Below are 27704 nucleotides of genomic sequence, written 5' to 3'. Positions count from 1 at the left end.
CCCCCTCCGCAAACTCCCCCCACCCGTCGCCGCCCCCCCGCTCCCCGCGGCCGAGCGCCGCCCCGCGGGGGATGATGTAACCCCCCCGGCCCCCGCCCGCCGCCGCCCCGGCCCGCCCGCCCGCCCGCACACGCCGCGGCACTCGGCGGCGAGCGGCGGCGCAGCCATGTGCCCCTGCGCGCTGCACGGCGGCCCCCCCGCGCCCTGCCCCTGCAGCCCCGGCCGCGCCGCACGGCCCTCGGCCGCCGCCCGCCTGGTCGCCGCCCGCCTGCGCCGCCTGGGCGATGAGCTGGAGCAGCGGGCGGCGCGGCGCAAGGCGCGGGGCCGGGGCCACGGGGCCGCCCGCCGCTTGGCCGCCGTGGTGTGCCTGCTGTGCGCCCTGCCGCCCGCGGCCGCGCTGGCCTGGCTGATCCGCAGGAGGAGCCTCTAGGAGAGACGGGCGCTGGCCGGAGCGGGGAGCAGGCGGGACGCGCAACAGGTCGGCACGGCGCCGGGGGACGGGGACGGGGACGAGGGGGGGCGGCGGCGGGGCGGCCGTGAGGGCACGGAACGGAGCGGTGCGGTGTGGAACGGAGCGGCAGCGTCCGGTACCGCCCGGTGCGGCACCACAGGGCAGGGGTCGGTACAGCCCGATACGCCGCGGGTCGGCATGGGGCGGTCCGGCCCGGCAGGGTACGGCCCGGGTCCGGCTCGGTGCGGCCCGGGGACCCGGCTGTGTCCAGCCCAGGGACCAGGGACGCGGCTCGGTCCGGCCGGGGCCCGGCTGCGGGGCCGGCCCGGCGCAGCGCTGTCCGCGGTACTCGCGGGGCTGTGGCGGCTGATGGCGGGCTGTGGGTACCGGCGGTACAGGCAGCGGCTGCCAGATCGCACCTCTCCTCTCTCCTCCCTCCTCCCTCCTCCCTCCTCTCTCCTCTCTCCTCTCTTCTCTCATCAAAGTCCCCTGTCCCAGGACTCCCCAAACACCCCCTTTCCCCTTCCCCAAACTTCCATGGCTTCCAGCCTGGGACCTCCCCTCCACCCAGATGATCTGTGCTCTCACAGGGCACTTTCAGCCCTGTGCCCACACTAGGTGAGCCTGTGGCCCCAGTGGCAGCGGCACAGGGCAGCTCAGGGGGATTGGAGCAGGTCCTGTGTCAGCTGGACTGCCAGACCATGGGGACAGAGGACACTCACAGCCTCCTGGCCCGGCCACACACCTGTGCCTGCCAAGCCTCCAGCCCTCTTGTGAGCAGAGGAACTTCTGTGTCCTGCCTGGTGGCCTTTAGACCCATGGGTGCTGCAGGGCCCCCATCGTTGTGGTCCCTAGGTGGTGGGATGTCCCCACAGGACCATCCAGTGGGACAGTCTTGGACTTTGGCAGGCTGTGCCTGGCTCTGTGTTTCGGATAATGTGCTTTCCCTAAGCTGGGTCCCAAGCCACCAGCCGTGGAAAAGCATCCAAGCCCAGTTACTGCTGGTTCCTAGAGCCCCCAATGTGCTCCAGAGCCATCGAGCAAACCAACAGAAGGGAAATGGTTCTGTAACTTTTGTTGTCACCCCCGTGACAGCTCTTGGGCTGGGAGGGACAGGTCTGCACCCTCAGCCCTGCAGCACTCGGATACTGAGCATACCTGGGGTCACCTCAGGGGTTTTGGGATGTGGGTTTCTCCCCACAAACATGAGGAGCAAGGGCTTCTATTTTGGGTGCTTTAAATTACATTTTTGTCCCCCAATGTCTGTCTGTGTTCAGGAAGGACCTTAAGTGCATGTCTAACTTTCAGTGTGCGCTCATATCCCACCACCTTGGTTAGGGTCTCGACAAGAGCTTAAAATCAGTTGAAAAATGCCACCAACTGGGCTGACCTTGTGCAGCTTTCAGCTTAACTGGGCTGTTTGCAACTCTTGGGCCAGATCTTGGCTGTTGGAAGTCAGGTCTTGTATTGCAAAATGTCTTGCTTGCTTTTTAGGTGCATGAAATACAATTAGATATATATGTATGGTGTGGGGAAAAGTATGGGGTTTGAGCGAGTTTAAAAGTAGGGTTTTCCAGCAGGTATGTGAGTTCCCACTGTATGTGTGTGTGTGTACATGCGCTGGTATATGGGGGGGCATTGTTGTCATCTGTCTGAGCCACGACTGCTGCGACTGTCAGCAGGTTCAGCTGCTTACCCTTGGAAAGCTTCCTTTGTGCTGAATCAAAGCCTCAGTTTCTATAAAATCATCAGCACAGAGGTATGAGGCTCCGGGATGGAGAATGTCGGTGGTGTGGGGCAGCGGTTAGAGACGTGGGGCTGTGGTCAGGAGCAGAGCTTAGAGATCTTTCCCTTCCCCTCAGCTTGTGGCAAGTTTGGTTCCAGTGTTTGGAAGCAAACCCACTTGTCTGCCTTGCTTGCCTGCTCAAGAAGTTGAAATCCACAGGGACTGCAGTGATCTCCCTTACAGAGTGTCTCAGGTGTCCTTTTCTTTCTAACAACCCCAGGGAATTTCCTCCCCGCTCAGCTGGGGACTTTGTCCCACGTAGAGAAGGTGGCAGGTGAGAGGTGCTGGCAGAGGGAACCGGTTCGCTGGCCCCACGTGCACACACTCGGTCCAGACTCCCCGGTCGTCCCGCGAGGATAAAGCTGTTTGGATTTTTAGTTTTTGCGAAGGTTCACGTAGCTTTGGTTAGGCAGACATTTTTTTTCCCAATCTCTTCTGCTGTTGACTCTGTGGAGGCCTCACCGCCTTCTGCCTTTCTGCACTTCAGGCCCAACAATAACCGCCTTTGATAAAGACACTACAGAAAAGCAAAGCGTCATCCTCAACACAACCAGGGCGAGCACAATCCTTCAAAGGCTGCCGCAGACAGGACGTGCTGAGCTTCCTCCACATGCCCTGGGGCTTCCCGGACACAAGTACAAATGTAAGGGTCTGGAAAGAAGATCCTCGTGTGGGGTGTGAAGCAATTTCAGGGATACAGGGGCCAGATGTGGGAGAGTAATGAGCTGGGAACAGCCTCCTGGGTGCCCCCATGCACAGCGGCCTGACCTGTCCGGCTCCTAAGGCACAAGTGACCAAGCTGCAGATGAGAATACAATGTAACCCCAGAGTCATTAAATATATCATCTACAACTCAGTGCCTGAGTTATTTTTGCCATTAAGAATCTTTTCTTTCTCACTAGTAGTTTGCTCACACCAGTTGAAGCATCTGATCATCTGTAGTATCTCAGAGCCCAAGTGATATTGCAGTAAGCTGGGTTAGACTTAGAGATGTGGTAAGACAGCAGCGTTTTATTAACTCAGCAGAGTATTTCTGAACAAAATAAATGTTTTTTCTGCCATCTTCAGGGACACTCTGCAGTGAGTATAACATTGTTCTGCAACAAGGTGGGTAGTCCAGGCTCTGAGCACTTGTGATCTTGGGATTTCACAGAACAGCTCGTAAGAGGAGAGTAATTTGTGCACTTAATAAACAGGCTGCAAAGTCAGCATTTGTCTTGTGATGTGGTGGTTGTAGAAGGGACAGAGACGTTAAAGGCCAGTTCCAGCTTGGCTTACTACGCGAGTTCACTCTGCTTTTCCAAGGGGTGATGGCGTTTTGCATTGGTGGCCGTGTGTGTACGTACTGTTTCTGAGGAAGAGGGTTGGTAGTTGTTCCCTCAGGTCCTTGTGGCCTCACACACCAGTGCAGCCGAGGGACTAATCCCGTGCACCAGGGAACTTCTGCTCGCCCAGCCCCTGGCTGCTTCCACTGAAAGCAGCATTAGGGCCACTGCATGTGACCGACTTCTTGTTTCTGTGGATCGTGCTTGGGATTTGGGGATGAATGCTTTGCAAATGGCAGTTTTATAATGTATAATCTGACATCACCTTGAAATAGCCAGCCAGGGCATGAAGTATAGTTGTCACGTGCCAGTTTGGCATACAGTGTCACTCGTATTTCGCTCTATTAGTTCAGAAGTGGCAGTGTATTAAAATCAAACCCTGCTTGTCTCTGCCAGCTTCACCAGCCTGGTTCCGTGCCCACTGTGTTGCCAGTAATTCCCCCCACTGTTTGCTGCGAGGTTCATGCAGAGCCACTCTGTCCAAAGTCTCTGTGCAGTTAATTATCTGTATTAAAATCAGGTTGATAAGATTTCTGGAGATGTCACGCTGAGCTGTGCAGGAGTGCAAAGCAAATGAAGGACCAGAGGCGCTGCAGCCAGCGCGGGACCGAGCGGAGGCGCTCAGGGTGAGCCGCGGGAGTGCGGGAGGACGAACACTCAGCCTGTTGCACCCCCTGTGCATCCCTGACACAAACAGGCGAGCGCTGGTGTTTATCCTCCCAGATAGCGAAGGAAGAGGAGGCTGCTCATCCTAGGGGCGAGCGTCCTGCTCAAAACCACCAAAGGTCCCCGCCACCCTTGCCCCAACTTCACAGTTAAATTGCACAAGGAAAAACCTTCAGTGTTAACTTGCATAATAAACAAGCAGCGGAGTTTTCAAAAATAAACAGCTGTCCCAAAATGCCTCTTTCTGCAGGGGGACTGTGGCCAAGCCGGCCGCTTCTTTGGGGCAAGATTGGAGCCCCAACTTGTTTCTTCACCGTCTCCGGGTTCCTCAGTCTAAGATCTCAGTCTAAGTCTAAGTCTGTGCTAAGATCTCCCAGACACACCATTCTTTGGAGTTCTTTCCTAGTAGTTCTACTCTTCTCTTGCCTCTCGAACCCCCTCCTAATTGTTTTTTGGGCTTCCAAGTTACCCTTCCGCCTCCCGCGGAGCCGCTAATGAAGTGTGAGCATACACGGATGCAGGCTGCTCGGGAATTTGTCGGGGCGCTTGCCCAGCCCTTGTTTTCTCATTAACCTGCTGCTGTGTGAGGAAGGAAGCGAGCGTGCCTCGTTTTGTCCCTGCCGCGAGCTTTCCCTCGGCAATCCAAGCCCTTGGATAGGTTTCTTTTCTTTAAATATATCAATAACTGTTATTTTATTAGGAGTGCAACACGTGCCAACCGAATTGCCTGTGTAACCCATTTAAATCAAGAAGTCACAGGCTGACACGTTAGCTGTGAGCAGAACCACTTTAGGGGACACGCGCTCAGATTCTCCGACGGCTTTATGCCCGTGGTACCCAAGCACGGCTTTGCGTCCTGTCTCCGAATAAAGATTAGTCACAGAAATGCTGAGATGAGACTAAGGACCCCCTACCTGAGTCATTTCATGCCCGTCCTACTCAGCATCCCAGAGAAGAGCGGCTTTTTTCCCTGGTAAACAGCAGCTTAGCAGGCTGTGTGATAAAACCGTAGGATTTAAGGCTGTGGAGTTCAAAGTAATTGCGAAGACGAGACGCCCGTATCTATTAAAAGCGACGGGATGTGTCGAGCCTGGCTGAGATGGTTTCGCAAATATCAGCCAATGTGATTTGTTGTCTCCCAACCTTATTGCTTAATAGGTGCAATGAATAAGAGCAATTTTCTGAGCAGAAGCTGCATCTCCCGAAACAACCAGGAAGAGGGGGATATGTCACCAAAGGGAACGGTGCTTCCCATGAGAGATTTCAAAGCAAGTGATTTTTGTTCCTTTAGCACTTCAGTGCATGTTTTCAAAAGACACTGCATTTTTTATATAGGAACTCAGCTAGAGTTCTTATTTTTTTTTTAAATAATAAAAAACTTTACTAATAATGGACAATCCCTCCCAAAAGTTGCAGCGTTATAAGAATGACATGTAAAATAAATGATGTTTCAGCAGCTCTACGGAGGGGTTATGCTGGCACTCTAATTTACTATCAACCCCAGTATTACAAATGGGATGTTGTTTGGTTTTCCTCAGCCTTTTTCAGCCCCGAAGTACCAAATTTTGATCTATCTGCCGAGTACCTATTGTGGGAAATTTGGAGGAACTCCACCGAAGTCAACTGGGTTGCCCTGGATTTACAGCGCTGTAAATGAGATCAGAATTTGGCTCCAACTATATTCCATTAATGAGTCAGATACTGGCAATGCAGCCAATATGCACCCAGAAATGGCTTTAACACAGCTTAGGATATTCAAAATCGCTTTATTGCAAGATGGGCTGAAGGCCAGGGTTCTGGGCTTCTCTTTTATTCTTTCCATGAAACTCACCTTCATGCAGAAAGCCAGCGCGGGGCTGATGCAAAACTTAAGAGCCATTTAAGCTCTTAGAATAGGGCTTGTGAGATGCATAAACGCTACGCTTTGCCTGCCCCAGAGCAGATTTATGGCTCAGAGTTCAAGACGGTCTAGGATTTATCAACTTTTACAGGTTTCTAAAGATTTTCTGTACTTTAAGTGACACGGAGTGACAGTTTGTAAAATGTAACGCCAGCACGGATGATCTGTTGCAGGCCATCGGTGGCACAGCAGGACAGGGGTTCGTAGCTGCCGTTTGGAAGTGCTGCTACAGGAGAAATAATAAATAAGGATTAGATGGTTTTGCTTTGGAGGAAATCCTTTCATCGACTCCTGAAGTCTTTATTTCAGTGTAACCCGAGTAAATACCTCACCTCTTTGAGGGTAAGCAACCGCGTCACAGGCTCCTCCTCCGCATCGCCAGCCCGGTTTCTCCACACCACCTCAGGTCGTGCCCCAATTTCCCAGTGACAGGGTGAATTATGACGACCTTTCTGTAAATTCATCTTGTGTGAGAAATGCAGGTGCCCAGATCTCCTCCTGGTGACGTTGTGCGTGTCTGGAGCGAGCCGTGGTGCCGTCTGTCTGTCTGTCCGTCCGCTCAGCGCCAGCCTAGACCCGAGCGTGCGGTTGTGCTGAGATCCCAGGGGGCCCAACGGGGACACGTTCCAACCTCTCTGCAAAAAACCCTCGTAAAACACCTCTGGTGCTTCCCGAGAGTAGGGGGGTGTGAAAGTCTGTGCATGTGCAGATGTAGAAGCTGTAGAAACTGTGTGGCTTAGCCTTGATCGCAGCAAGACAAGTAAAATGTGCTGCTGTTCTAGCTGATCCATTCTGGCTCTAGTCCCTTGGGCTGTTTTCGCTGTTGCCTCAGATGCCCCAACACTAGAAAGTGAAACTGCGAAGGGAGGGAAGGGAGGTTCTGATTGCCCCGTCCGGCGCGCTGGAGCAGCTGGCACTAACTGGGATAACGCAGATACGGTTCAGTCTTGTGAGGCTGAACCAGAGATGCTGGAGGTTACTCAGAATCCGCGGCAGCACCAGGATCCTGAGAACCTTCACGCTGCATAACCCGCGGGGCAGTGCGGGAGGAGGGGAACTGATCCCGGGCTTGCAGCAGAGCGATGCCAATGGGAATCTGCCCAGAGCTGTTTGCCGGCCCTAGTGATGCTCTGACTCCACAGCCCATGCAGTTGCACAGTCAGCTGCTCCCCCCTCCTTTCTCCCAGCTGGTGAAATCACCGGCAGGCGGCCGGCAGAGGTTTCTCCATGGAGGTTTTCACCAGATTGTCATTGTCCCAGTCTCGGCGAGGCAGACAAGGCAGTCGGAAAGATGGGATCCACCCCAGCCAATGGCGCTAGAAATACGGGAAATGGGAGTTTCAGAGCAGATGCCCCTTGGGCACCTCTCTTGCTAATTTGCACTTAGATGGGTGCCTTTCCCTGAGCACTTTATTAATTAAGGCTTGCAGCCCACCTCTGAGGCAAATAAGTTATTACTGCCCTCATTTTCCAGCAGCAACTGCAAGGAGTGGTTTGCCCGAGGCCACAAATCTAATCAGTGGCAGAACCAGGAATGAGTGAGCTCTGCCCGCCTCCTGTGGTACTCAGCGCACCCGTTGCCTACCTGGAACAAAGTTAACAGCTTCCCGAAAACTTAGCATTTTTGTTAACACGATGCGAATGAAGATGGAGCACCCAAAAGAACGAGCTTTGCAAAAGGAGAGCTCACCAGCAATCCTGCCATAGCCCAGGGGTAAAGGCGCAATCTCGTGTTGAACCACAAAACCATCCTCCCCATAAATTATACACCTCTTCTCGTCGGTAAATTTAGCAGGAGGGTTCAAGCATAAATTTAAAAGAAGCTTTTACTGTAAGCAATGCATCAATATAATTAAAACCAAACACAATTCTTTTCCTTTCTTAGGCTGGAGAAAACCCTGTGCCCTTGGAGAAAATTGTTTCCCCTTTTCCTCCAGGGAATCCAGAGCCCGAGCAGCAGCTGTGAAGAGTGGAGAGAAAGAAAGAAGTGGAAGATGTTGGAAGTGCTTTGGGCAACGTGAAGAAGGATTTGCACGGAAGGAGCTGTTCAAGGGCCCAGCAGCAAACCAGAGACACATACATGCTTATATATAGAAGAATGTAAACCCTCCTGTATGCATACGTTAAAACGTGCATGCCTTGTTGAGAACGTAAGCAACATTCCTTGTAGATGATGGTGGTCTGAGCATTCGTGCTCCTGCAGTCTGAGTCAAAAGATTAGTGATGTCCTCGCTGTGCCGTTAGCGTTTTCTCCACTGCACCTTGTTTATGGCAACATAAACATTCCTTTCAATGCAGCAGGATGAAAAGTAATCTGTCCATCCGGAGTTAAGTAATGTATTGAGAGACCAAACTCGCTGCAAAATGGGCACGTCCCAGGCTGGGTGGTGGGGGAACAGGTGCTTGGCAGCTTGGACAACAGCCAGTTTGTGTGTGTATATATTAAGCGCTATAGCACCAGGTGAGAGAAGCTGTTCTTATGACTTTAGTTTGTCTGGTGCTACATTTAATATTTGTCTGGGGCTAAACCGCCTCTCTGTGGTGCTACAGTTTCCCCAAGAGGATGTTCTGAAACATGGGACAAGGAGAAATCTATTTTGGTTATTAATATTTATACACAAGATAGCAAAAAATAATACTTGTTGAGAAGGTGCTATTTTTTTTTTTCTTTCTTTCAATCTCTGCATAAATTAAGACAAAACAAAGAATCTAACCCAGAGCTTTATAAAACTCATTTTCTTTGGGGCAGTTTGTTAACTCTTGTGACGGTTCGGAGCTGGGGAAGCAGCACTCACTGAGGCAGCAGACACCCAGCAGGGCTTTTTGGCGCAGCGTGCAGTCAGAGTGAGCTCCTGCCGCACGGCCTGCAGCTCCGGGGCTGCGTGTTCTCCTCCCGCTGCTTTGAGATCCTGGGAACTGCATCTCCGCTCATCAACAGACTATGGGATAACAGGAGAACTTGGCCTTACAAGTCAAAGGGCTTTTCTCAGTCTAGTACTGAGCACTTTTTGGTTTTTTCTTGCAGCCAAAACTTACCTGTCACATTCAGGACACCTTCCAGATGCTATTTACAGTAATTATGACACACATTGTTTTAGAAACATTTTTCCCAAGAAATTTTTCCCAGCTTCAGATATTTGCACCTCCCATGGCAGGAGGGAATTCTCAAAGGCATAAGGGAATGTTAACAACCCAATTTCCCAAGGAAGTTTGGCTCCCTGTCTGTTAAAAATGCTTCCTAACCCTCGCCCAGCCAAGGAACGAGCCGAGTGGCCACGATGTCCAAGTGTTTTTCGCTACTGCAGAAGAAATGTTTCTAAGAAATCTAAAAGCTAAATTCTCCCTTTATCAAATATTCACCGATGTGTTTTGGCCCCCTGCGCACATATTTGTGGGTATTATTGATCCCAGTCAGTTCACAAACAGCAGAAAGGGCGATGCTGGAAGAGCGAATTGTTCCTAATGAATAACCTTCCTCTACTTTATATGATGTGCAGTGCTGGGGGGGATCGTGTAGCTCAGTGTGTAGTTTGGCTGTGATAGAGTTTGGGTGGCCTCAGAACCACAGGGACCAATAAAACGTTTTCCTGCCAGTTTTGGCCCAATGCTCAGTAACACTCGGCATCCTGCCCTCAATCCTGGCTCGTCTCCTGCTGAAATCAGTAAGAATTCTTCCAGAGGAGGAGCCGCCGCTGATTTCAGCAGGGTTGCGAGTGCTGGGTCACTGACTGCTGGATCTGACATAGTCTTAAAAATACAACTTGCTGCAAATCACTCGAATGAGTGAAATTGTGTTTATGGGGTTGGACAAGTCCGATTTGAACAGAAAACAATTGATTGGGGAAGACTGGATGCGTCACTTTGCTACACAGGACACGCGGCCTGCAGGACCCCCAGAACTGTCCCCACCCTGTGTGTGTACCCACAACACAGGCTGGCTGGAGACTCTCCAAAATCCCTCACCTGTACCAGGTATTAGCTCCGGAGTTCTGGATGTTGAATCAACATCTCACTTGGAATCTGCGTTACTCCGTTTTCCTTTGCATCTCCTGTGCGGTTTGCACGGCCGTGGGTTCTGCCACGCCGGCTCTTTGCCTCTGAGCCTTTTTGTAGCGTTTTTCCCAAAGAGGCGACTCCCCTGCCACAGCACAGCACAGCAAAAGGGAGGTTCTGTTCTTACTGTGGTATCCTCACCTTGGGAAAGCCCCTTGAATTGTCATCAACCTCAGTAGCAAAGTGACGGACCAATGTCCCTCGGCCCTGCCCCTCGCTGGACAGGCCTCTCTGCAAAAACCCCAAACCCCAGAACCGCCTGCTCAGTCTCCTCCTTGGTGGTTCCCAACATTCCCATCGTGATTTCCATAAAACAACCACCAAATCCATGGTGCTTCCCAAGCACAAACAAGAGCGGGTCCAGCACCCCAAATCCTGCTTTAATCCTGATTCGCTTCACTTTTTAGTTCTAAATCAGATGTTTCATGTGAACTGAGGGTTGAGTTTTGGAGACTTTCATCTCTTAGTTGCTGGGTCAAGCAAGCTTTGCTAGAGAAACAGCTTACCAGCACTTCAGAGCCAGCACTCACTGTACATACATCAAATGACTGACTAGAGGGTATGTATTTGTCAAAGCCTTACATTTTCTGGTATAATTGCTATTCTTGAATGCCTCTGTTTTTTGACAAGGGGTGTTTTTATCCTTTTTAAAAGCTCTGATTTAACCCGGGTTGGTGTTTGTATTGGAAAAGACAGCATGCTGTGTACTCCCCTAGCGCTGTCCGGACTGTATTGCAGCCGCTGTGTGAGACGGGGGGTTTCTGTACCGCACCAAGGGGTAGGAAACCAGCACAGTTCCTCTTGCTCTTTATTTTTCCAGCAGCCAAGAAGTCATTGATTTTGATCGGCTCTGCAGTCGCGCCTCCACAAGACTGAGGATGGCTCTCAAAATGAAAAAATAGAGCTCAGCTTAGGTTTCAGCAGGCAGAGGAGGAGGTTATGAGATCATAGTCTATATAGAACGCCGCATAATGTGGCTGTGAGGAAAGTCTTTATTAATTTTTAAAGCGGCACTCCACCAAGACGGCTCCCACCGCATATTGGAACTTCGTATTTCAAGTTCGAAAAGCAGCCTAGTGTGGACTGCGAGTCATCTCCTCTCCCCCTGCCTGTGAAAACAAGTCCTTTGGGCAAATTAATCGTAAGATGGCACTGCTGTGTGCAGTGTTACACCCAGGCCAGAATTTAGCCCTTCAATTCCAAATTCCTCTTCTACCTTAGAATTATTGTCAGTAGTTATAAAAATAGGGAATGGGAGCAGTTCTACCTCCTGTATTGTGCAGGAACAGCGATGCCTCCTGTGTCAGACACTTTCATGTGCCCAGGAGAGGCATCACCTGATAAAAACATAAAGCAAATCATCAAAATCAGTGAGGAATGAGAAACCCATCCTACTGCTGCTTCAGAGCATGCAGAAATTACCCTGAAGCCCATTACTAAAGCAATTTACTTGAATCAGAAACACTCGTTAAATCAGTTTAATCTGATTTGTGAATTTGCTTCGTTTCTATATCAAGCTAAGATTACCAGGGTCTTACCACCACTGCAAAAGCAGCAGCGATACCTTCTAGGGAAAAAGATCACAACCTGATTTGGTGAAACGGGTGCAGTGTCTGTGTCCACGTGCACCTTGGAATCGGGCACGTTTCCCCCAGACGGACCCGTTTGGTTGAGTGTTGCTGTCCTGTCGTCCTCGCAGGGGGAGCAGCCAGAGGAGAGTGTCACTTTGTGGGGAACGATGGACAATGGGGAAGCAAAACTAAAGATCCTTGCCTCTGAAAAGCTGCACTAGCACTTACAAAAGAGTTCGTGATGAGGGCAGAATAGCAAACCTACCTTCATTTCAATTTTCCTACAAGTGGTTTTAAACCAGCTGTCCGTCAGCGTGACAGAAGGCTGAGTTATGTACAACTACCTGTGGCTCCACGTTGAATGCTGGACTCACATTTTTTGGTCCATGTCGAAGCCTCCTGGCTGTATCCTACCTCCACAACAGGAAGGTATTGACCTTCACAAATTTGCTTAGAGCACATGGAAGGTATTCTACCTTCACAACGTTTCTTAGAGCAAATTTACTAATGGCAGATTTGATTTTGAATCCAAGATCAGCCTCATTCTTGTGTGACGCTTTGCGAGGCACCGCTTGCTGCGTGCTGAGCGAGACTTGTTAATCTCTCTTGGTACAACAGGTGAGGAGAGGAGACACTGCCCATGTTATTTCAGAATCCAAAAGCTTAGGAAATCCTTAGGAAGAGCCTAGTAGATCAGCTAGTCTGACTGGAGGAGAGGAATCCTCGCTTGCTGCTCCTACCTTGGTCTTTAAGTCTGTCCTTTTCATTCTAAAGCCCGGCTTTGCTCACCGTATGGGTGTTAACCCATCCCTGTTCCCAGCCTAAGACACTCCCGTGGTTCTTCCCTCCTGCCTTGGCTCGTGCTCTGGCTGCGTGATGAGAATCCATCAGCGTTTGCTCCAAACTCGGTTCTTCCGACCAGCTCTGCCCTGAGCAGCTGTGCAGGAAAGTGGACTGGGCCACTCAAACCTGTAGAATTTCCATATAAAACTACAAAATACGAAACAGGTGATTATTATTATTATTTTTGACAATCTTTATTTGAATACAAGAGTGAATTTTTGTGTAACTCCAATGACACTTCTACAGCGTTCAAGTGCATGAATACTTGAGTACTTGAATTTCGCAGGTTTTTTAATATTTACAGCAAGTGACTCTGGAGCTTGACAAATATTCACTGAAAGCATCTGGGGGTTGAACTGCCATTATTAGTTACATCTGTTATTAGTTACAGACGCCACCTAAGCAGAGAGCAAAACCAGCTACAATGCATTCAGGGCTATCACAGCACAACCTTTCCAATCCATTCAAAGACCAGAGTTTATCCCAAGATAAAGATCTTCCCATCACCTTCAGTCCTTAGGACATTTGCAGGTTTTCCCGTCTGCTCCCAGGCGCGTTGCTAACGGGATAACCCAGAGGAGACGCGGTGAATACGCAGCTCCCTGCACATTCCCGCTTTAGGACTGTTTGGATTTAAACTCTTGCAGAGTCACTGTGCGAGTTTCCCCCCTCTGCTCCCTGCTGATCATCCCAGTTCATGAAGGCTCCTGGTCATGGTTGGATGTGGCTTCTCTCTTTTGTAAAAGGAATTTCATATGCTGAGACTCTTTGTACATATTTATAATGACTTTATTAAAAAAAAAAAAAAGAAAAATAACTGTTCAATGGTGAAAAAAAGGCTCTGAGTTTTATTTCCTTTCTGAGAGAATAATTTCTTTCCACAACCCTGTTTCCCCGTGGAAATCAACAGACATTTCTCATCACTTGTCATTAGAGCTGAAGTTCCCCCTGTACGTTTTCTGGTCCAGGAGTGGTGTTGTATGGGAAAGCAGAGCTGTCCCGCCGGCCAAACCCTTCACAGAGCCGCTCCTGCCACCGCGGCCGCGCCCAAAGAATAAGGGCTGAAGGATGGTGGTTTAATTTAACAGCTATATAATAGTGGCCTCTAGTAAATTCTTCTGCCTTGCAGGAATTAAGATGATCTTTGTTATGCTTCCAGTAGAATAAATATCCATGTTTTCCAGGAGCATTTAGAAAAATAATAAGAATTAGAGGTGGCTTTTCAAACATTTTCAAAGCAAATACCACCAACCCTTTAATTAATTGGCATTGCCCTGAAAACCATCGCTGAAACTTTTAATAAACTGAGTGTCCACAGAGTAATTTTCCCTTTTCCTGGTGAATATATCAGACTAGTGTACATAACATCTTCATGGCCACTGAAAACCCTGCTTCCTTCCTAGTGAACTCTCTTCCCCCATCCCAAAAAGGCTGTTCCCATCAGAGATGGCCCCTGGATTCCTTGGCTTCATTCTCCAATTTCAGGGGATCCATTTGACAAGAATCACATCACTTTATTTTAGAAAGTCAAGCTTTTCTTCCTTAACTTCCCTGTAGCTCTCAGGCCAGATTTGGACCATCTTCCCCGCTCAGGCTCTGCCGCTCCCCGTTTCTCCTCTAGTCATACTGAACTACTATTTCCAAATAAATGTTCAGCCTTAATCCTGTTACCATGAGCTCCTGTTTGCTTTAATTCTCCTCCCTGTGGAGTCGCACAGCAGGAAGGGAAGGCGCAGTCAGTTACATCCACACACACGGGTTCATTTCCCCCAGGTACGGTTCCTCCTGATTATCCACTCAAGTGGGATTGTAACCTTACGGCCATTTCCATAGTAATGAGCACGGAAGATGCCACAAGTGCCTAATGAGGCACTTTCTCCAGGTTTAGTGAAAGACAAAGCTCCAGCGAACAGACAGCAACTCCATTTGCACACAAGCGCCATGTGGCCCCCTCAGCAGAGATGGAAACGGGGGCAATATGAAGTGTGTAGAGTCTTGTATCTGGGCAGGAACAACCCCAGGTTCCAGTATAAGTTGGGGAACGACCTGTTGCAGAGCAGTGTAGGGGAAAGGGACCTGGGGGTCCTGGGGACAGCAGGGTGACCATGAGCCAGCACTGGGCCCTTGTGGCCAGGAAGCCAATGGTACCTGGGGTGGGTTAGAAGGGGGTGGTCAGTAGGTCAGAGAGGTTCTCCTGCCCCTCTGCTCTGCCCTGGGGAGACCACACCTGCAATATTGTGTCCAGTTGTGGCCCCTCAGTTCCAGCAGGACAGGGAACTGCTGGAGAGAGTCCAGTGCAGCCACCAAGATGCTGAAGGGAGTGGAGCATCTCCCGTGTGAGGAAAGGCTGAGGGAGCTGGGGCTCTGGAGCTGGACAAGAGGACACTGAGGGGGGACTCATTCCTGGGGATCAATATGGAAAGGGGGAGTGTCAGGAGGATGGAGCCAGGCTCTTCTGGTGACAACCAGTGACAGGACAAGGGCCAATGGATGCAAACTGGAACACAGGAGGTTCCACTTAAATCTGAGAAGAAACTTGTTCGCGGTGAGGGTGTCAGAGCCTGGCCCAGGCTGCCCAGGGGGGTTGTGGAGTCTCCTTCTGTGCAGACATTCCAACCCGCCTGGACACCTTCCTGTGTAACCTCATCTGGGTGCTCCTGCTCCATGGGGGGATTGCACTGGATGAGCTTTCCAGGTCCCTTCCAACCCCTGACATTCTGGGACTCTGTGTTAATTCTGTTAACAGTCCGAGGTATCTCCTTGAAGAGCTTTTTCCGAAGTGAAGGTGTTACCATCATGCCTCCACCACCACAGGTGGATTATCCAGCCCGGGTGTAAGCCAGGCTGGCTCCAGAAGCAATGCAGCTGCCTCTGTAATTCTGCCCTTGAACTCATCAATCTGACTAAACCCAGGCTCTGCGGGGGGAGCCTGTGTCTGGATGTCCCTACATTGCTGGTACCAGCTGTGCTCTATGGGTTCTGTGCTGTGTGAGCACATTTTGTTTGCTTTTGGACCCAGGCAGGTTCTGGATGCTGAGCAGTACCGGTTTTCAAAGCCAGGACACCTTGTCTGAAGTGGCTGCACATGTTGCAGAGATACCTGAATTGGCGACGTTCTCTTGGTTAGGATCTCAACTTTCCACCTAGTCAAACCCAACTGGACTTCAGTCTCTACTTGCCTCTCTCTGTTCTCTCCATACGCTAGGAAATCAGAAAGGCTGAGCATGAAAGTTAAAGAGCACAAACCTTCCTGAGAAAAGCAAGCGTCATTTCCAGCTTCACTAGCACGGTCTTTCCCAAGTTCCTTGAGATTTTGTCATGATAACAACATTTGCAATTTGTGGAATCAACTGCAAAAACATGGCTGCTGAGAAGTGACATTTCTCTGACCCCAAAGAAAATTTGGTGGTTCTGAAACAGTGTTTTGGAAGAACAACAGTGTGATACTCTGGAGTTACAGATTCAGGGAAGTTAGCGCTATTTAATGTGAAAAATCAATGTTCTGAGCCAGAGGGGACAGATTTTTCCAGTATACCAGGTTATACACATGCAATTCACAGTATGCTTTCCTTATACACACAATCTTTATCTATACTAAAAGGACAGAAAAAAAAGGAAACATCCCAGGCAGTTTACAACCAAGAAAAAACCTTGGCTGTAATTTAGCCACGGAGTTTGCCATAACGTAAAACATCTCCCTCGCCTTTGAGGATAAAGTTTCCGATTAGTCAAAATTATTATGTTGGCTATTGGAAAACAGACCCACAGGCAACTAAATAGGGGTGTGGGATCACCAGGTCTTCCAGCTTTTCCTTCTCTTTGCACGTGTTATTCCATTTGTCCGTAGATACTGGGTTTAATACACCTGGAAATGAGCAGAGGTGGTGCCGTCTTTCCAGCATCGCAGGGTTTCTACTGTGACAGAGCGACAAAGAGGACAGGTCTTCTCCCTGTCGAACCAGAGGCAGAGGCATTCTTCACAGAACACATGCTGCGGGGACAAAAGGGCATCGTCAAGGTCCGGTCTGTCCCTACATGTGCATACTCTGTAGGACAGCGATGGGAGCAAGGAAGGATTCCAGTTCAGGCGGACAATGCAGCTGATCAGCAGCATTCACATGGTACGAAAAATAAATCCCAGCATTACTAGTACGTCAGTCTGCCAAAGCTAATGATATATTACATCGTTTCTTAATATAGCTGTAGAAAGAAACATTAAAAAGGCCGACAACACTTGGGCTGACAAAGCAGCTCAGAGGGTTTTTGCCTATCCTGTTCCCATCCTCAATTCCCTGGGTTATTTTACAGGTCTTAGCCCAAACAACCCCTTTTCTTTCCCCTATTCCTTATTGCATTTGTTTTTTTTCTGCTAACATCACCCACTCCTAGTCAGAAGCTTTGCAGTCGCACTTTTCCCTTCTCTATAAGTGTCAGTTCTAATCCCTTATCTCCTCTCATTTCTACAGAGAGCTACTAACAGAGATGAGGAGGGATGACTGTCCAGCACACGACCCATCCACCCCAGACTGGAAGAGTAGGAATAGAATCATAGAATGTCCTGAGTTGGAAGGAACCCATAAAGATGACTGAGTTCAACTCCTAGGCAATACGGCAAGAAGGGAGAATTAGAAGCTGTAAGAAGCTGAGACGTGCTCAACATGTGGAATCAACAGAAATGTTACTCCTCAAAATCTCGACTCTGATAAGCACATACAAAGATAGTTTCTCTGGGGCTTACAGCTTGGTAACATCTGCACAGATGTTCAGAGGAACAGCACTTTTGATGCACACGTGACCTACTTGCTTTAATTTGATAACCTTGTTACAAAGCATAAGAATGTTAAAGCTCTCCAGAAAAAGGCTTTTGAGCTCTATGCCGATATCACAAGAGAGCAGATATCCCACCAATTCCATCCCCAGAAAAAGCTGAATCATTCTGCCTGAGCTTTTCCTGCAGGCTCCCACACATCAGCCAGAGACAGGCTCTGGGATGGAAAATTTCAGCTTCCAATAGACCAAGTGTGACCGGGTCAGAAGCAACTGAAGAGAAAATCTTGGGGAAGCATCACCTTGCGATACCTTCAGCTGCCCTCTGGTACATCAACAGAACCCAGGGCAGCGCGGTGTGTTTGCCGGGTTTTACCAGCACCAGGTTAGGACTCGATGATCCTGAGGGTCTCTTCCACCTGAAATGATTCTATGATTCTATGACTGCTGCATTACTCTGAGGATGCCGTTCTTAAGCTCTAGGTTTTGCCAGTGTTTACCAAATGAGAAACAAAACAATTCCCAGGTGCTGGCAGCAGCGCCCAACTTCTACAGGCAGAACTACTTTTATTCCTGGCCAGGCGTTCAGAGGCCAGACTGTAATTACACGGTGCTGCATCAGTCCTCATGCATCCTATCGGGCCCAGGCTGGATCTGTGCCCCTCTGATCGTAATTTGGTTGGCCTGTTGACCAGCCAGTCTCCCCAAGGGTCAGATAAAAATGTCTTGCGCTCTAGATCCAAGGTCTGGACTGCCAACTGCAGGCCCTGGACCACAGGGCTGCTCTTTTCCATCTCACTCATCAGGTGCACGAGTGGCCCAGCTCTCGTGCATCTCTGGCAATAAATATTCACTCGATCAAGACCAAGCAAATAATTGTAGAAGTTCTCAAGCTACCTGTGCCTCTCCCCAGCTGCAGAAATAAACCACAGGAATGCCAACGGGGGAGCCTGACAGGGGAAGTTCGGGGTCTTACCTGGCACATAAGGATCAAAGGTTCCTTGAATTCTGCTTGGCAAATGGCACAGATGTCACCTGCCTCGCTGCACTGCTGGCTGGTGGCACGAACTCCGTAGGTCTGTCAGGGAGAGATGCAAAAAAACCCCAGTGTCCAAGAGTTTGAAGATAACCTGGTTTGTGGCTAAGCATCCACACAGACATTGTTTTTCACACCCAGATTCCCTGCACGGCCTGGGAGAGACACCGGTGTCATGTCGCTGTGTATGGGGAAGGGAGCTTTGGGCACCAGCACACACAACACAGGGAGTCTGGAGCTCTGTGGTCTCTGTTTTGTTTTCCCCCCGAGCTGACTCCATCTTTTAGTGCCTCCACTTGCGGAGCAATGATAATGAAATTTAATGAGCTCAACAGGGAGCTGAAAGGATTAATTCAGCATCATTTGCAGAGGTGTTTAGATAGCGGGAGGTATTATTATTAGCAAGTTAGACAATAGAAGAAAGAATAACAGCAGCTGAACCCACAGGCTTCTCTACTTTTTAAATACGTGGAAGGTAAATGTTGCTTCTCCTGTTGTAACAGTAATAGGGGAAATGGAAACACACTGAGGAAAAATGACCAGCCCAAGCCCACAGAATAAGCAAGGCGAGCTCTAACAAACTTCTATGATGTTATGTTCCTTTGCTCTACAGTCCTTGGTTTGACCATTTTAAAATACAAGTTGCAGTATTTCACTGCAGCAGATCTAAATATCAGGACCGCATAATGCTGTGCCTGGGGCAGCTCTCGTGTGCTGGGTTTGGCTGGGGCAGAGGCAGTTTTCTCCACAGCAGCCAGTACAGGGCTGTGGGTTGGGTTTGTGCTGCAAACAGCTGATAATTCAGGGATGTTTTCATTATTGCTGAGCGGCACTTACACAGTCAAGGCCTTTTCTGCTCCTCACCCCACCAGCAAGTGGGCTGGGGGTGCACGAGGAGCTGGGAGGGGACACAGTGGGGACAGCTGACCCCAGCCGACCAGGGGATACCCTGCACAGTATGACATCAATGCAGGGCTTTTGCTTTACCTATTAAACTGTCTTTATCCCAACCTACGAGTTTTCTCACTTTTTCTCTGCTGATTCTCTCCCCCATCCCAGCGGGGGGTGGTGAATGAGTGGCTGTGTGGGGTTAGTTGCCAGCTGCAGTTAAACCACCACAAATGTGGGATCTGTTTTAACGTCACTGCACAGCAGGCTCTACATATCCCTATTCAAAGTCTTTCTCACACTCTGCACTACAAAGTTTTGTCAGCTTCTTGCGGTTTGGGCCTCCATGGATTAATACTTATTACACGGGGCTTCCAATTAGACAAAACAGGCCAGACCAGCTATGAGAAAATGTTCCTAACATCCCTGACAAGAGACACCAGCTTATCCAGACACAGGACAACAAATTTTATTCTACAGACCTGACACACTGAGTAATTGTCAACTCCATCATTCAATAATAACAAGATTTCACCTATGAAACTGGTCTAATACATGTGACTACCTACCTGTGGGGTGCAAAGGACCTTCAGTGCCTTCCGGACACTTCCCACACGACCGCAGATGTCAAAAGACTGCAATAAAGACATTCCATTTTAGATGACTTTCAGACAGCGTCTGTGTGTGTACAGTCCAGAAACACAGGAAACATGCGGCACAGTTTCTCCAAATGGATACTTGGAGGGAACAAAAATTCTAAGAAACAATGGTGCCAAAAAAGATTTCATAGTGATCACGAAATATGTAATTGATGAGAATTGACAGTACAGAAGGGTAACCAGAAAAGCTCTGGTAGCAATGGACTGTGATCAGGGGCAATTCAGGAGAGAAAGAGGTGCAGACATGAGGAGATTGCGGCAGAGTAAACTGCCCAACCCCGGTAGGTAGGAAAGGGCTGAATGGACCCATGGCTCTACCACACTGCTTGGCATTTTAACACCCAGGTGATATTATGAAAGAAGTGGAAATTGCTTGTCATGCTGCAGAGCAATTTAGCAGAGTGCAGTGATTAAATGCTGCCAAGAGAAGAACAGTCTGAGGAATGAGGAGCAGGATGGAGTTGTTCCCATCCGCCTAAAGAGTGAGAAATTTCAAACACCAGGAAGGGAGCGAGTTTCCAGCACCTCCGTACTTTGCAGACACCCAAGGATCACAGAATCCCAGAATGTCAGGGATTGGAAGGGACCTGGAAAGCTCATCCAGTGCAATCCCCCCATGGAGCAGGAACACCCAGATGAGGTTACACAGGAAGGTGTCCAGGCGGGTTGGAATGTCTGCACAGAAGGAGACTCCACAACCTCCCTGGGCAGCCTGGGCCAGGCTCTGCCACCCTCACCGCGAACAAGTTTCTTCTCATATTCAAGTGGAACCTCCTGTGTTCCAGTTTGCACCCATTGCCCCTTGTCCTGTCGCTGGTTGTCACCCAGAAGAGCCTGGCTCCATCCTCCTGACACTCCCCCTTTCCACACTGATCCCCAGGAATGAGTCCCCCCTCAGTGTCCTCTTGTCCAGCTCCAGAGCCCCAGCTCCCTCAGCCTTTCCTCACACGGGAGATGCTCCACTCCCTTCAGCATCTTGGTGGTTGCGCTGGACTCTCTCCAGCAGTTCCCTGTCCTGCTGGAACTGAGGGGCCACAACTGGACACAATATTCCAGGTGTGGTCTCCCCAGGGCAGAGCAGAGGGGCAGGAGAACCTCTCTGACCTACTGACCACCCCCTTCTAATCCACCCCAGGATGGACAACAGCAGGGGCACCACCAGGTCCTTTTCTCTCCCGCTTCCTCCATTGCCCAGTAAATGTGATGTAACTGCACTTGCAGAGCCGTGCTCATTCAGGGCTCCTCATTAAAGACTAAAAGCAGTTCAGAGAAGAGCAGAAAATGAGCCGGCAGAAACTGATTTCTGAAAAGAGACTGAAAGATATAAATATTTACAGCTTGGCTGAGCAGTACAAAAGCGAGGGGAAAAGATGATAAACTGCCTACAAATATCAAAGGGCTGAACACACTCAGCATTCTTAAAGTGAAGACACAGTACTAATAAAAAGGAAAACAGCTTGACAAACCTAATCTGGAATGCCACCTTCATCTTCCCTGTCTGGCAGGACACAGGGACAAAGACACTATGAACTAGACAAGATATGAAGAAATGATTGTGCAAAGAACAGCCCTGCATCAGTTGGGAGAAGGGCCAGATGACATAGCAGGACCTTTTCATTTCTAACCCGAGCGAGGGCAGAGGAAGGTGTGATGCAGAATATGCAGAACTGCACTGGACCAGCAGTACAAAGGCACCACAATGCCTGGAGCTGGCTTTCTATTTTTTTTTTTGGTTAGCATGATTAAGTGGGCTCACTGCAGGGAATGCCAATGAGATCATCGTGCAATAGATGTGGAATCAAATGAAGGCACCAATAATGCTTCCAGTCAGCACGTAAAAAGGCTCTCGGGGTCCTACCAGTAATGCTTTCAGTCAGCAACCAGCACTCGAAGCTGCCGACTGCTACAGACTTTTTATCTTCTAACAAGGACAGGGATCAGCTCTTTCCTACAGTCCAGTTCACAGCTTTTTCTGGTTGCTTTGCTTATAGCATGACTTCTAGTGCCTTTGCTCTGGCTCTGATGTCCCCTTTTATCTCCATCTATTTCCCCACTTTGATTTTTTTCCTCCGGAGTTTCCTATACCCCCAAAAGATTCACGTTTCAGTTGTCTCTTTAAGATCAATTTACCACCCGCCACACCAAAGTCTATGTTGCATCAGTCATCCTGCTAGCAATAGGATTGCAACAATTGCGTTCACAGTGAGCAGTTATGTGCGGGATAGGGAAAAAAAGTACAACCTGGATGCCCTTAATGATGAACATTTGGGATTTCTTTGCCAAAATCAGAGGTTTGTGTTCACACATGCCAGAGAGAGACACCACGACAGCTCCCACCAGCTGCACTGAAGTTGAGCCTGCCCTTTGTGTAGGCGAAGGGGACGTGGCCCTGGCTGAGCCCTGGATTTTTGCCAGGAGCACAGAAGGTCTGAGTGCCAAATTGGCTTCTGTGGTTTTTCTAATGTGGTTTGTGGCTTTGCTAATGTGGACTCCTTTGGGTATATTTTCAGTGTCTCAGGCAAGGAATTAGACCTGCAACCCTTGTGATTGTAAATGGGATGCACACACTTAGTATGTTGTGATCTGTATTAGAAGAGTGTGCTCCCTCTTTTCCTTTGCTTCCAGGTAAAGTCTTTACTGTGCAGAGGTCTAATGCCAGCCTGGACACATCTGTGACACTAAGTAGCTGCCACACAGTGACCTGGGATATGTTCCCAGAGCCACCACCCTTCAGCTGGCCTATCCATCCATTTAAACCACTGATAAAATAGATGAATTAAAGGAAGAAACACATACCTTAGAGGCACAGGCTGTAGCCAAGGCACTTTCATACAAGTGTGCCCCACAGTCCTAGTCCTAAGTTACAGCCAAGGCCAGTAAATAGCTGTAATTTTCTCCTCATGGAGCTTCCAACTATCAGATCAGCAGAACTTTTCAAAATCAGGCTGCTTTTCCAATGCAGACTATCACAACACAATCTACAAAGGCTTCATAATAAACAAATACCAGGCGAACTCAGAAAGAACTAGTTGCACCCATGTGCCATGGCCTAATAGGCCTTCAGGTGCCGACAAGCCTCACCTGGGGTCTCCACCCACAATCCCTGCCCATGAGCCAGGGGCTCTACTTAAACTCAGCCTTGAAGGCCTCAGCTTGTATGTGAGCTGTGCAAGTGCTACTTTTAAGCTAAGTTATGGCTGTGCCTTGCTAAAGATCCTACTGCTCTGAACATCCCCCACAAAGAGTATCCTTTAGCCTGTTTCACCACTGTGGCTTTGTGCTGCAATTCCTGGACTGTATCTGACCCCAGCTGTTTCCATCAGACCCCATCATGACCTGTGGATTGATGTTTGGGTTTTATCTTGGACCTATTGTGCTACCTGAACACCTGGACTCTTTGAACCTGGTTATCGCCCCAGGCCTGCCCTGTTCCCTCATCTGGGTGCTGTGGGGCTGGGCCCTGGCTGGTGAGGCCCTTGCTCTGCCAGCTGTGGTTTTGTGCTTGGCTTTCCTTTCTCCAAGGAGCAGGTGGACCCCAGTGCTTCTTCACACTACGATTTCTCCAGATATAAGAAGTGGCATGTGGAACTGCAGGTGATAAGTAACTTTTGCAAGAAGGGATACCAGAAAGATCACCTGAAATCTGTTATTGTAATTGTGATTTGTATACCTGACCTCACAAGACAGAAGGGCACAGAAGGGTTGGATGCTGTTGTCTAGAGGGGATCCAGACAGCAACATGTTTGAAAGGGGCAACAAGCCTCTCACAGAGCAAAGAGCAGGAAACATGCAGCTAACAGAACATGTGGGTGTGCAGGGAGCTACGCTGGTCTCATGTGTCTTCTATTCTGGCACTGTTTGCTCTGTTTCTGGTGTGATCAGACCTGCTGTGACCAAGTCACTTCCCATGACCTCCTCTGCCTGTCCTAACTACAAAAACTCTAAATTCCTTGACAGCAGGGGTTGTGTTGCCCCATTCCTATACAAGATGTAGCTGCAACTGCAGCCATGTATCACATAAGAGCTATAGCATTATTGTGTATTGCCCAGCAATCCATTAGCACCTTTGAGCTGTTTTCAGCTCAGATATATTCTCTCTTCTCTGTTCTTCAGTCTGAAAAGCTATAGTCCCTTTTCTGTAGGCAGAAACAAGTACCAGGGCTGCAGCAAGCCTGACCCACTTGGCCTTTCTCAGAGGGAGGGATAACACAGGTATATCACTGTTTGCTTCAGCTACTGCCCTGTCCCTTGGCAGGGTTCAACACACAATTAGAAATAAGACTATTTCTAGACCTCAGACTTAGGACTCTTCTAAATAAGTCACACTTATTCATTTACAATTGTACAGGCAGACTTTGTGCTCTTAGCATTCTTATTTTTAAGGAAACATTAATTACTCTTGTCTATCGCTGAGATCCTGGGCTTCTATCAGCCAGACCAGGAACCAAAGTGGGACCAGTATGAACTTTATTTCGGCAGGACTTGGATGATTCTCTCTCTCACCCTGCTGCACTCAGTGCTGTGAGTGCCTTGAAAGGCAGAGGAAGGCTTAGAGAGAAACATTTAACTGTTTGCAACCTTCCTTTTGGTATTGCCTCTAGAAGCCTGGGGATAGCTGATTTCTCTTCCAGTACTGTTTCCCCAAGACTCCACTCCCGTTCTCCTCCAGCCTTTAATGAAAAGTATTAGAAAGCAGCAATGACCTCATCAGCCTGATGCAACACTACATGAGCAGTCACAGATCTTCCTCAAGCTCACCAATGCCCACACACTGGCGAAGCAAAATGCTTTGGCAACTAAAGCACATTTTGTCCCCAGCTGCTGCAGCTTCTGTTCCTGGGTAGTGACAGCAACAATCAAAAGGTGTCTTTGTTCCCTCAGCTGTGCTGCTTTCTCTGCTCTTGCTACAGCTCCCAGAAAGGTTATTAATGAGGTGGTACTTGCCTTGCAGAGGCTGTACAGGATGATCAGGATCCCACCCAGGAAGTAGCTGCTAGATGGATCATCTCCCATGATGTATTTGTACCACAGCTGGATGGGGACGAGGGAGCGGAACAGCTGGCTCAGCTCCTCAATAACCAGGTAAAACTTTCCCTGGAAAACAGGCAAACAAGTGATACCTTATTACTATCAGGGAGCCAAAAGAAAAGCCCTTAACAGGTACATGGCTTGAAATGTATGGGACTTTTGTTCACTGACCACCCATGCTCTCTGTTAAATGGTGAAAAGACCAGTACCCATGAGGTGCAGCATTCTCTGCAGCGATTCAAGTCAGTGCCTAGAGAGGACAGCTATCACTTAATTGTTTCTTAGTGTTCCTCTTGCTCTGTCATTTATACAGCTATTCTACACTTTTGAATCTTAAACTTTCAGAGCAGGTTATGGATATGCACCTTACTGCATATCTGTGCAATGCTATGGAATGTTGGCAGCAGAAGTTAAGATTTACAGGGCTGAAAATGATGTAAACTGTAGATACTATTAATAATGAGAAAAAGAACGAAAGGCAAGCCTCTTTGATCCTATACCTCCTTCTGAAGGTATAAAGATTTAAATGTAAGGTGAGATCAGTCATCCTAACAACTTTCTAGACGATCCTAAAGAATCAAAATAATTACCAGTTTTCCAGTATCCTTCCCGTTCCACTTGGGTATGTTGGATTTTGTACAGTACACAGAAAAAAATGACTCTGGGGAAAACAACACCACCACAAAAACCAAAACCAAACCAACCAACAACAAAAACAAACCCACCACAAAAACAAACCCTCAAAGCATTTTTGAACTCAGAGATACCAAATGTTCCCCAGGATTTTAAGGAAGAAAATGGTGAAAGTATGCTCGTTGAAACACTTCTCTCTCAAAAGAGATTTGAAGAATGGGCAACATCCTTTGTAAACCTTCACTAAAGCTGTCCTTGCCCTTCTGGTGTGTACTCCAGTTATTAGAGCAAGATTTCCTTCCTTGAAGGATACCTCCAAGGTAACAGACTCCCTCCTGGGCTACTACAACTGTGCAACAACTGAAAGGGATTTTTCTTATCTTATCATGTAATTTCTATTTTAAAGTAAGACTAGGGCTGAGAAGCTGGCTAAATAAGGCTGATTTAGGGCCCCTCAGTCTTAATGAGGACCTGTTTATGTTCTGTCCCACCCTGGTGACAGGGCACTCAGTCAGGGCAAGCTGTGAGCCCACTACGATGCTTAATCTGCAGTGACATTCATTATCTGGACTGAAAGATTTGCTTTTGAAATGTCAAAATTCCTTTATTTGATAAGATCGCGGAGAAGAGGAAATTCCCCTGGAATTTTGCTGTGCTGTCCCAGTTAGCTTTGTCATCAGTGATGTCATCTCAGGTCAGTTGTTAATTGGAGAGATTTGGAAGTGGGGATTAAGTCCTCCGCAGTCCGTGAGGCTGGCGGCGGCTCGCGCCCTTCCCTCGGGTCTCGGGGATGAGATCATCGGGCAGGCCATCCTGATGTACCGAACAAATCGAATCCTTCAGAGAGCTCTGGCATTCTCATGATCTCATTTCCCCCCCGGGACAAGGAGTGAGGTCACACCAGTGGTTGCTAACGGACCTGAGCTGCTTTCTTCCTCTTCCCCCCGCCCCCATCCCCTCCTCCTTGTTAATCCCAGGTGGCATCACATAGCAAAAATGTAACAGCAACAATCTGGGCTCCTAAATGCAAGCAATTTATTAAATTAGCACAGAGGTCTCTATCCAGCCTCCTGCTTCAATATAATCATCGTTTATTTTAGGAGCCCCTGTGACAGAGGGTCGCAGGCTGCTAATGACTATGCTGTCACTTCTTTCTCCCTCATCCCCAGCTCTGATGAAAGCCATCAGCAAGCTAAAGGCACCAAACTGTTTGTATTTTATTTTTTCCTCCTCAGACTTGTACCTCCCACCAGGCTCATGCTCATCATCTCTTATTTAGCATCTTATTTATCTCTTCCCTAGCAGGCTGGGCTGGGACAGGTCACTGCTTACTTTCTCATTGCATCAGATGGGACCTCTGGATCCAGCATTTGGGGCATCAAAGCTGAAATTCTTCTACAACAGAAGCTTTTGAGGTGCTAGAACACTAGAGGTCACAGCACAACTTAAGGAAAAATGGGTCACAGGCAGACCTAGAGGTCCAGACAGGCTGTGGAACTGGAAGTGACAGACGGTGGCTCTAAAATGAACATGCAGCAAGTGACAAATTTCCATTTCCTCACCCCAAAATCTCCACCCTTTACAAAGCTTTCATAATTCCTTTCTCTAATGCAAATCTTCAGTTTTCAGGGCTAACTGCAGAGTATTGGGATTTCTAAGCAGCTAGATACTTGTAAAGACCCTCACCGGAGTGTAGTTTGTTTTAAAGGGATGCATCTCTCCATTCAGCCCATTAATATCACCCACTTGATTATTTGAGGCTTGTTGATTAAGCTCAAGGTGATCACAGCAAGGAGGAGGGCAGCAATACAAGGATGGCTGAGCATCCTTTAGAAGAGAACTAGTGCTCCAGCAAATGATCACAGAAAAGCAAGGCTTGCCGGGCATCTCAGTCCCCAGTGCAACACACCAGCCCTTTTTTAAACTAGGAAAAGCGCCTAGAAAATCAGAAGTAATTCTACGAAGGGCTGCGGCAGAAGCAGCGTCTTCCTTCTGAGCCAGAAACTTAGAAAACACGGGTTGTTCCCCATAATTTGAGCAGCGAAATTTAGCCTTCTGATAACAGGAATTTATTGTAGATGGTGCTCATCGCTTGGAA

At 48.8% G+C, this 27704-nt stretch overlaps 2 protein-coding genes across 6 annotated transcripts in view; one reads left to right on the top strand and one right to left on the bottom strand.

Moving 5' to 3' along the window:
• Positions 1 to 166: 166 nt before the first annotated feature.
• On the top strand, positions 167 to 14580 carry HRK (harakiri, BCL2 interacting protein; the record flags this gene model as incomplete). 2 transcript variants are annotated; one of them, XR_014185454.1, is made up of 3 exons in its annotated part: positions 167 to 478; positions 8014 to 8278; positions 12573 to 14580. XR_014185454.1 is itself a non-coding variant. In XM_082066166.1 (2 exons), one exon carries the CDS (start codon positions 167 to 169, stop codon positions 428 to 430), a length of 264 nt encoding a protein of 87 aa, XP_081922292.1. In that variant the 3' UTR covers positions 431 to 478; positions 8014 to 9160. The 2 variants fall into 2 exon arrangements, 1 of the variants encoding a protein (XP_081922292.1); XM_082066166.1 differs by lacking the exon at positions 12573 to 14580 and having other exon boundaries at positions 8014 to 9160.
• A 695-nt stretch (positions 14581 to 15275) lies between these two features.
• Positions 15276 to 27704, bottom strand: part of RNFT2 (ring finger protein, transmembrane 2) — a 29614-nt gene continuing 17185 nt past the window's right edge. For all 4 annotated transcript variants that reach the window (XM_082066274.1, XM_082066272.1, XM_082066275.1 and 1 more), the window contains exons 8-11: positions 24890 to 25039; positions 19856 to 19921; positions 18339 to 18440; positions 15276 to 16586 (exon numbers count right to left, since the gene is read on the bottom strand). In XM_082066274.1, coding sequence (XP_081922400.1) covers positions 16452 to 16586; positions 18339 to 18440; positions 19856 to 19921; positions 24890 to 25039 — 453 coding nt within the window. In that variant the 3' untranslated portion in view covers positions 15276 to 16451. The remainder of the gene's footprint in view (positions 16587 to 18338; positions 18441 to 19855; positions 19922 to 24889; positions 25040 to 27704) is intronic.

This window comes from Streptopelia decaocto (genome assembly GCF_964273445.1).
Source record: "Streptopelia decaocto genome assembly, chromosome: 15".
NCBI classification, from domain to species: Eukaryota; Metazoa; Chordata; class Aves; order Columbiformes; family Columbidae; genus Streptopelia; species Streptopelia decaocto.
Note: the sequence above shows the minus strand (reverse complement) of the source record. Positions and strands in the feature narration are given on the sequence as shown.